The sequence below is a fragment of the Protomyctophum bolini genome (genome assembly GCF_963924005.1).
Source record: "Protomyctophum bolini genome assembly, chromosome: 9".
Classification (NCBI taxonomy): domain Eukaryota; kingdom Metazoa; phylum Chordata; class Actinopteri; order Myctophiformes; family Myctophidae; genus Protomyctophum; species Protomyctophum bolini.
The window spans coordinates 21,278,132-21,288,185 of record NC_137870.1 but is presented as its reverse complement, the minus strand read 5'-3'; the positions used below and the strand labels follow the sequence as shown (position 1 = coordinate 21,288,185).

Sequence of the window (10,054 nt, the reverse complement as noted above, 5' to 3'; positions counted from 1 at the left end):
CTGAGCCCCCAGAGCCTGACCCCGTCGCCGAGGCCTACGGCTACTGTAACACCCCCAACCGCAGCGAGCAGGCCTGGGAGGGTGAGTCTGCTCTACTGCACGGATATGCACACACGTTTGTTACTATACTTGTGAGGGTATCACCATTTTACGACAGCCATTTTATAAATACCATTTGTAAAAAAAAAAAAAAAAAAAACCTGCCCGATTCAGACTGCACAAATTCAGCCCCATTTCAGCCTGGTTTTACCACCAGCGCCAATGAATGTCGGGAACGACACAAGTGGCTTTTTTCCTCTTGTAGTGTGACATGTCTGACTGTCTGCGATGACCCACAATACTACGTAACACGTTTAATGTTTGTAATGTTTTTTACAATAATGATAGGCTTGGATAATAAAGGCAGCAATGTTCCGATTTCTAGTGCTGTGATGAATCTCTCGTTAGCCAGCAGTTCAACCTGTCACACATGCTGGAGGTCAGCTGTGGTTTATAGCCAGGTCAAGGAACAGCAATGAGAGATCGGAGCATGTTCAACAGATGTGTGAGAGAGGTATAAACTCAAGTCTAGTCCATACCATTCAGTGTATGTAATGTTATGTAAATGTATTCTACTGTTTGCCTGTCTGTTTTCCGTTTTGTGTTTCTTGTGAGGACTGCGGATGAAAATTAGCAACTGTGCTATATCCGGTGTATTTACGTCCAAGTGACGTCCATTAATATGCTTTGTCCTGTCCAAATAAAGTAAAAAGTAAAAGATATGAGCATCCCGTGGCCATGTCACGGACACCAGCACACGCGACCCACCGTGGCGTCGGGTGCAGATGCAGGTCTGCTCCAGTGTTAACACACACACGGTTTGGTGTTAACACACACAGGCTTCTCGATGGCGTCACACCCGGTCTCGGCAAGATCCCACCAGTAGCTGCCGCTGATTGGACTGGCCCGCCACAGGCCCAGATGGAGGCTGTATTGTGAACTATAGTCAATCAATACTGCCCCCATCTGGCAGAGTCAGGTTAGGATATAGTATTATATATACTAGCCCTTACCCGTTGTGAGATATTTGCCCCCCTGGGGCCGTGGGGGGTACTGCGCCCGGGTGCGTTTGTAATTGACTAATAAATTAATTAATAATCATTAATGTGTCAAATCGGAAAAAGGGCTTCGTTACGCCCTCCATATTCATAGTGATTGGTGCAGGCAGTAAGGAGCTACGGCGGTGTTTCTGACACACAGACAGACACACACACACACACACACACACAGACAGACAGACAGACAGACAGACATTGTTAGAATTATAGTATGATGATATATAGTGTATTAACAATACAGATCTGTGATCAGATAATGGTATCCCGTCTCCTCTACTAGGTCACAGTCCAGCAGACTACAGGCTGCTCTCAGTGCAGGTGATGATTCGTCATGGAGACCGCTACCCCCTCTACTACATTCCCAAGACCAAACGGCCTGCCATCGACTGCACACTGTCCCCGAGCAGGTACACACACACACACACACACACACACACACACACACACACACACACACACACACACACACACACACACACACAACTGAGGTCCAAATTGGGTGCAGATCTTCCCAGCAGACTGCAGGGAAGATCATAGGGGTAAGACAACTCCCCTCTCTTCAGTCTATTTATGAGCAGGCTACATTAAATTTTAAAACGGGCTCAAAAAATTGTCAGTGATGTTACCCATGTTTTAAATGGCGAGTTTGTACTTCTGCCCTCTGGGAGAAGATACAAAGAACCAAAGTGGAAGTACATCAGATTTTAAAAATCGATGCTGAACGAGGCTCTGAAACAGCGGTAACTGCGTGAGGCTAGATTATCCACATCATGTGTGGAATTGTGTAATGTTGTGTCTTCCTCTGTAATGTATTTTTGTTGTCATTGATGTTTTATGTGTGGCTGTAGCTGGGGTGAAAGCCCAAGACAAATTTCCTTTGTGGACAATAAAGTTTACCTTGACCTTGACACACACACACACACACACACACACACACACACACACACACACACACACCAAAACCAAGCAAGGACACAATAAATATTCTAAGTGGTAGCAGAAGGATATACCGTAGTGACTCCATAACAGAGATAAAACAGTACGAAAGAGACAAAACCAAGATGCATAGTCAAGTCATGATATCACAGACAAATGTGATGAAATGTGTAATTCTAAATGTAACTAGACAGAGGAGTCTGGACGGTTTTATTACAGCACTGCATTGTCATGCAGAGTGCTGGAGAGTATGGAACAATATGCAACCTTAATGGTGAGAGACAGACGAGTAGTTGCACTGAGAGACAAGAGATTATCTGAACAGTTAGATACGAGTACAAGTTCAGAAAAAACTAATCTTTGATCCATTTGGAATGATGGGTCTAGACCATTATTCACTGTTCTGATTCTATGTAGATTAGAGGCTATATATTGCGCCAGTGTGTCAATGTAGATCGGCTAGTTGAACTATTTAAAAATATATTTCAAAACAGTATAAACAAATAAGTGAAATAAGTTTAGGGCTAAGGGTTGGCGAAGATGGGGCCCAAAAGACCAATGCTTATAACCTTTTAACTGTGTTCTGCTGCATTTTGGCAAACTGACTTCACCAGGTGGAGGTGGTATTGTGAGTCAATACTGCCTCCATTTGGTGGAGATTAGAATGTTGGGACTTGGATACAAAGTCCAGGATCCAGGGGTGTTGGCAGCCTGAATAGGGCTTAAGTGGTTAAATAATAGCAGGAAACAAGCAGCAAGTTTGTCAAGCTTGAACTACAATGTCCTACAATGTTCTGGTCTGCCATCCATAGAAAAGGTAGACAAGGCAGCCAAGGCCTCGAAAAGGCATTTCAAGCTTTTCAATGTTTTTTTGTGAATAATGTTTTTGTTTTACCTACGTATCTGTATGGTAGAGTAAGTTAATACAAATTAACCAAATAACTAACACGACTGTGGTGGTTGTAACTGGTCTACCTCCTCTTCTATTGAGGCATTTATATCCTGTGGTTGGCTAGTACCACTACTGCTTGACAAGAGGTATTCCATGAAGCCCAAAGTGTCTTTTATCCTCTGCCTAAATGGGATAGCAATCCCAGGTAGGAGGAACAAGTTACGGATTGCAGCTTTAAAGATAAAAGAAGAAATGGGACTCAAACCCATACCAACAGGGTAACCGGTTGTACAAAACAATTACAATGTGTGTGGACACTGGATAGTAAGTAATTTATACTTGGATGACATGGACTGCTGTGCAGATGCTCTTATACGTATTTAACAAGCCTGTGCCACCCTGTGCCTCTCTCTCTCTCTCCCTCTCCTACCGTATTTGGTGCCATGTGGCTCTAAGCAGCCAACATTCCACACTGAGGCAGAGTTGAAAGGAGAGGAGGATGAAAGCACTGAGGGTCCCTCCCTCAGGAGGGAGGGATGGATGGATAGACAGACACAATGCTCTGAACGATGGAGCTATAGACTGGGATTACTGGACTGCCAGAGTGGGTGACTGGGCATGCATTATTGGAGCTGCAGTGGTTCAGTGTGTTGCAGGGACTGGCAAGCTTTAAAGCTCATTGCCGACTTCCAAACATCCTGGGCATAATCTGAGTCTGTTTTTATTTAGGCTAGGGTGTAATTATATGCATCTGAGCCAGCATATGTCTTGGGCAGGATCTGTGGATGGGGTGCATCTCTCTCTCTCTCTCTCTCTCTCTCTCTCTCTCTCTCTCTCTCTCTCTCTCTCTCTCTCTCTCTCTCTTTCTCTGTGTGTGTGTGTGTGTGTGTGTGTGTGTGTGTCTCTCGCCGACCCACTGTCTCCATCTGTGGTTTAACTGGGGAACATTTCCACTCTTTCTTCTTCTCCTTTCCAAGCATGGTTTGTCAGGATTGTCATATCATAATAGCTTTAATGCCGTTGCATTTGGAGCTATGTTACAGATGACTTTGAGCCCCCCACCACAAGTATAAAAGGTCCTTTTTGGCCACAAAGGCATATCTTTTCCACTGGAGGAACAATATTCTATAAAGGTTTTCTCTTGGCAATATCGGTAGAGGGCGCAGTGGAGTAACTAAACGTTTTTTTCTGGTGGAAAACAATTCCCTTTTTGGCCAAAAAGTACCGTTTATGTGTGGTGGGGGGCTCGGAGTGCTTCCACTAAGGAAAGTAGGCTTTCTAATGACACAACCCGCCTTTGTATTGGTGAGTAGCAAAAACGTTATTTTTTATTTTTGCTAAAGACGAGAGGCTGGTCTGCATTTATGCGAGCCCCGGAAGTCATCGGTAACAAGTAACATAGCTCTAAATGGAATGGCATTAGAGCTATGGACCAGAGCTAAATCTTCTTATAGAATCCATCTTGTTTAGTTTCATTGCACCTCACTGCCATTGATCACTGTGTCCTTTCTCCTCCCTGGATACCCCCAACCTCCTATTCTCTCTCTCATTCTCACTCTCACTGACCACTAATCTCTCTCTCTGTACTATCCGACCGGAGATAATAATCCCTGTTTAATGTAATTGGACTCTTCTAATGTCACATTGGTGTCAATCAGCCTAATAGACACTCTGACTGGCTCTTTGTCTGCAGTGCGGAGCTCTATTGACATGCCACCGTTTGACTCTCCCACAGCAGACAATTAGTAGACTGTTCCTATCCACACTGTTCTGTTGACAATGGGCAAAACGGTGGCTTATAACCAGGAGCGTGTGTGTGTGTGTGTGTGTGTGTGTGTGTGTGTGTGTGTGTGTGTGTGTGTGTGTGCTTGCAACGTGTGTGTATCGCTGACCATTGCGTGACAAAAGGCTGCTAAGATGAATTGTGACTGGTGACTAAACCCATTAGTGTACACTACTTTGTGGACACAGCCCTTATCTCTGCATCATGAGCTCCCATTCAGCTGACAACCTTTGTGACCTGTGTGTGCTAGAGATGCGTAATCAAAAGTAATCTGAAATCTATTTAGGTTTAGGTTTCACACTTATGTCATCGTGAAACATGGCAATTAATGCAAGATCACACAGGCCAAACATAAGGCCTGATTAACAGATAGTATTATGTACTGTACATGCTGTTTTTGCACCAATTATCCTCCTCATCGGTAATCATGATTAATACTCATGTTTCCAATATTCAGCTAAATAACCAGGATTGTAATTTTACTTATAATCATGACTTGATGATACCGTGTTACGGTCCGTGAAGTGCATTGATTGCCTCCTCCTTGCACTCAAACCCGTCTGAGTGTTCCTGTCTGTCGGTAGGAGATGCTGAGTTATGTATACTGTTTCCATCAAAAAGCACCATTCAACCTAGGTTGCATGGTTTGCACCCCTGAGTCAAATCCTTGACTGCTGTTGGAACCTGGAAAGTGTGTGCACTGTGCAGGCGTGAACACTGTGCATTTGTCTTTCTGTGTGTGTGCGTGTGTGGGTGTGTGCCGGGTCTAGTACAATATAACTAACACGACTGTGGTAGACATGCGTGCCTACCTCCTTATTTCCAATTTGCATGTGTGGCAACTTTATCTACGTATTCAAGCACCTTCTCTGCAGTGCATTCTATGTTTATATTTTACAGCTTACATGTGTTAGTACCACCAGGGTGTACTACTGTTGTTACTAACTTATATTACTATAGTAAATTACTTTATTAGTCACTCAAACTAATATCTAATCTTCCATATCTCAGTCTCATACACTCCTCTGACCAGGAGCTGTAGATTGTGGTGTTGTAGGGCCACCTGGTGGGAGATGTGGGAATTATGTAACTGTTTACTGAAAAGCCAGAGTAACTTGAGTGGTAATCAAGTGGTCATCAAGCTGCAAGCTAAGGCAACACTGTTGCTCAACTACTGTATAAAGTGTAGGCAGTATATAATATCATATTACTGTACAATATATTGCATTTAATTGAAAACAGACAGGATACAATGAAAACCAAAGAAATATCAGAAGACACAAGAGCAGCTTAATAGTACTTAACTACAACTTAACAGCCACACCCAATGTTTACAATAATTACCAATATATAAAGTTATTAAAGATTTGTTTTAGAGATTTCAATGAAGCTGAAGCAGTGTTCTTAAATTAATTCTGAGAGCATCTTCACTGCTTCCTTGTTTGGGAGTTCAGAGTGTTCAGTCTATTCCAGTTTGGGAATTCAGAGTGCTGTACAAGAGCCTGCCTCGGGGCATGGCATGACTAGCTAAAGCAGAATGTGATGGCTGTGGCTTGTTTGGTGAACAAAATGCATGGACCCAAAATGTCACTGCATCGTGTCGTTAGTTGGCTCATAACTGCATTCTGGTCGTAATGAGACATCATGTTAGAAACCTTACACAATATCTTACAAAAACATACTACTAATTATATTATTCACATATTCTTCCTTGTCGCTGTCTAAAGAAATCCTCTAAAATTGTGGAAATATTATTTTATATTTCATCACAATGATGTTTCTGCTTAGCAAACCTTGTTTCTAAATAACAAATGAATTTGGTGCTGTGCCATGCTTTGACGAGAGCACTGTCATTCCACAAGCAGAGCACCAGAGTGGATTTACAAATGTATCCAAAGTAATGGTGAACATCTTGAAACATATTGAACACATTGTAGTTGCTAAATGCATTCAATACAAATGGCAAGTGAATTATTACCTAAAATGTACTGGGCCGTTTGCTATTGGAAATGCTGAGTCATATCTCATATGTTGAACCACATATTTATTGGATTTCTTCTTACATCAGTGATCAGTCTTTCCTTCTCTCTCTTCCTCGCTCTGTATGCCATTCTTTCTACTCTTCCTAACCTCTCACAGGAAGCCTTCCCACCCCCAGCTGAGCTCTTTCATTGGACACATGGCACTGGGAGGACATGGTAACTGGGAGTCCACACTGGCCTCTGTTCCACGGCTACCCAATCACAGCACCTGTGAGATGGGAGAGCTCACGCAGACAGGTAGCATGTTCTCCTCTCCTCTGTGTTGAAATGGTTGTACCTTATAGTCCCCACAGGAATCCGCGGAGAAAAGGTCTTGATTCCGCAGAGAACATTCCTAATTCAGCTGAGAACAATCCTTGATTCCACGGCTTTGTTAATATTCCGCAGACATTAACTTATTTAACCTAAAATTACCAACAGCTGAGACAGTTATGTAGAGAAATCTGACAGGCATTCAAAAGGAACTCAATTGTCATGTTAACATCCTGTAAGTAGACTTAGAAATCAAACTAGTGTTTACTAATCATTACACGTGGCACAGGAAGTCAGTTTCAGTTGTAAACAAGCACTTTCCCAAAGTTATGCTTGTCCAACATTGTGACTGTATCTTCATGTCATCCGTGTTTACCATGCAGGTGTAGTACAGCACCTGCGCAACGGTCAGCTCCTCCGCCAAGCCTACAAACGCCACAAAATCTTCCCCTCCGATTGGTCGCCCCGCCAGGTGTGGGTGGAGACCACAGGTAAGAGCCGCACACTACAGAGCGGACTGGCCCTCCTCTACGGCTTCCTCCCGGACTTCGATTGGACGAAGCTGACTGTCCGTCACCAGTGGAGCACGCTGTTCTGCGGCTCCGCATGCGACTGCCCCTCCAGGAACCGCTACCTGGAGGAGGAGCAGAGGAGGCAGTATCGACTGCGGGTGGCCGACACCGAGCTGGAGAGGACCTACGCTGACATGGCACGCACATTGGGCCTGCTCACACGCCAGCTCAGGGCCGCCAACCCCATAGACTCCCTGCTGTGCCACCTGTGTCATGGCCTGTCCTTCCCTTGCGTGTCTCCGGGTGAAAGTGACGGCGGAGGCTGTCTTACGGTGGCCCAGTTCGCCGTGATCCGCCGGCAGCAGCTGGAGGACGAGGTGGACCGGAGGAGAGCAGGGCTGTATCATAAATACGCCATCCTGGCCACACACCCCTACCTCAACCGCACGGCGGCCAAGATGGAACGCGTGGCCAGGGCTAACGAGGCCGGCCGGCGCCCGCGGTCAGGTGGCGAAGAGGTGTTCACGCTCTCTTCGGCTCATGATGTGACCGTGGCCCCGCTGCTGAGCGCCCTGGGCCTGGAGGAAGCCAGGTTCCCTCGCTTCGCTGCTCGGGTGGTGTTCGAGCTGTGGAAGAGCCCGCCTGCCGCTGCAGAACAGCAGAGGAAGGCAGTGGGGAAGGGAGCGAAGGCCAAGCAGGCGGACGGAGAGCCGTTCATCAGGGTGCTGTATAACGGCGAAGATGTGACGTTTCACACCACCTTCTGTCGCTTTCACGACCGCCGCTCTGCCCAGCCGCTCTGCCCCCTGGAGAACTTCCTGTCCTTTGTCAGGCGGGACATGTTCGCCGTCCTCAATGCTACGTCCTACCAGGAAGCCTGCTACAGACGTCCTGGATGACTGCTGCGTTGAGATGTGGCAGATGGTCATGTTTTAGTTGTATTTTAAATCTTCATTTTGGAACGATAATGTGCACTTTTGTGCTGCTCATAGCGTCTTAAAACATTGACTGTAACAGTATAATCCTCAACATTCCTCTTTTTTGTATTTACTTTTTTTACACACACACACACACACACACACACACACACCACCACCACCACCACGCACCACCACACTAAAAAGCCTTTTGATGTTGACAATCACACCATTACACATACAGTTGTAAACATTATTCTTTTTTACAAACCTTTCTAATATTATGTGTTCCAGCATGTTTGTAAGAGATTAGCAGTTTTAGAGAAATTGTACGGCACATGGCCACTTTATTCCTAACATTCCGATACAACAGGTAATGTTGAGATTCCAGTTTTCCTGAAAATGGAATGTTTGGAACTGGAACACTATGCTGGATTAATAACTTCCTTTAAAACGTTTGCATTAATAATTATATAATTAGAATGTAGACTTTTGTATTTGTTTTTGATGAAGAGGTCACTTGGAGCCATTTTGGTCCATAGTGTTTCTCAATATGGTTAACTCAGTTGTGACGCTTTAAGTCACTTATGATGCACCAATACTTATTTCCTTTCCCCTAAGATATACTGTTGTGGTACGTGGAAACAACAAATGCTTTAACCTTACAACACTTAATTGCTGAGAACCTTTCCACTACCCAATCAGGGCAACTGTTTTACAAGGCTTGTTATGGTATTTTACTATCCACTGTGATAGTAGCACAGTAAAAGTTACTGAAAAACAAGGAAATCAATGAAATGTGGACCACTTTGAGTACTTGTTTATACTGTAAAGCACATTTAATATTGAGTAAAGGAGTGATGACACCTTACTTTTTTTTCTCTTGTCCTTATATTATTACAAATACACAGACTAAACTAAAATATGTTGGAAAAATGAAATCAAAGACAACAATTTATAATAGCTTAACTCAATAGAAAATGGAATTAAAAACACAGCACAGTCCTCTATAACCCTTATGATAGATAGATAGATAGATAGATAGATAGATAGATAGATAGATAGATAGATAGATAGATAGATATACTTTATTAATCCCAGAGGGGAATATTTATATATTTATTACAGTAGCACTACACTTACTTTTGTTTTTATCAATGTCATTGTTCACCACTAGAGGGTACACTAGCTCCACAGAAGATTGTCAAAATGACTCATCTGCTAGTAGCAGTTCTTCACTTTGTCAGCAGGTTGCCATTGCAGAGCGCAGTCAATACATACTTACAAATAAAATAAAAATTGTTCTGGCAGTAGTCACCACTGCCAGAAAAGTAATGTGTCATCTTCAAAAGGAGCATAATATAACACTGACAAGACATCAATTGCACAGCTCATTTTCAGAAGTGCTCTGCTATGGCTGCTCAGCTTCTCTGCTCTCAAAATGCTCGGAATCAGGAGAGTATCGATTGGAATAATACAATAAAAAGCTTTAGTTGGGTACATTACATCTGCACTAGGTTGGCATGCTATTTATCAACCTTGTCAATGCTTAAAAATGTACACAGTTGATGAAGATCTTTCAATAATCTTCATTAATACATTGATTAAGATGTCATTACGCAA

General features: G+C 43.6%; 1 protein-coding gene across 2 annotated transcripts in view; it reads left to right on the top strand.

Moving 5' to 3' along the window:
* pxylp1 (2-phosphoxylose phosphatase 1) overlaps positions 1-9,292 on the top strand; it is a 23,870-nt gene extending 14,578 nt beyond the window's left edge. For both annotated transcript variants that reach the window (XM_080773152.1, XM_080773153.1), the window contains 4 exons: positions 1-81; positions 1,378-1,504; positions 6,848-6,987; positions 7,386-9,292. The exon at positions 1-81 is cut by the window's left edge and continues 99 nt beyond it. In XM_080773152.1, coding sequence (XP_080629278.1) covers positions 1-81; positions 1,378-1,504; positions 6,848-6,987; positions 7,386-8,413 — 1,376 coding nt within the window. In that variant the 3' untranslated portion in view covers positions 8,414-9,292. The remainder of the gene's footprint in view (positions 82-1,377; positions 1,505-6,847; positions 6,988-7,385) is intronic.
* Positions 9,293-10,054: the final 762 nt, after the last annotated feature.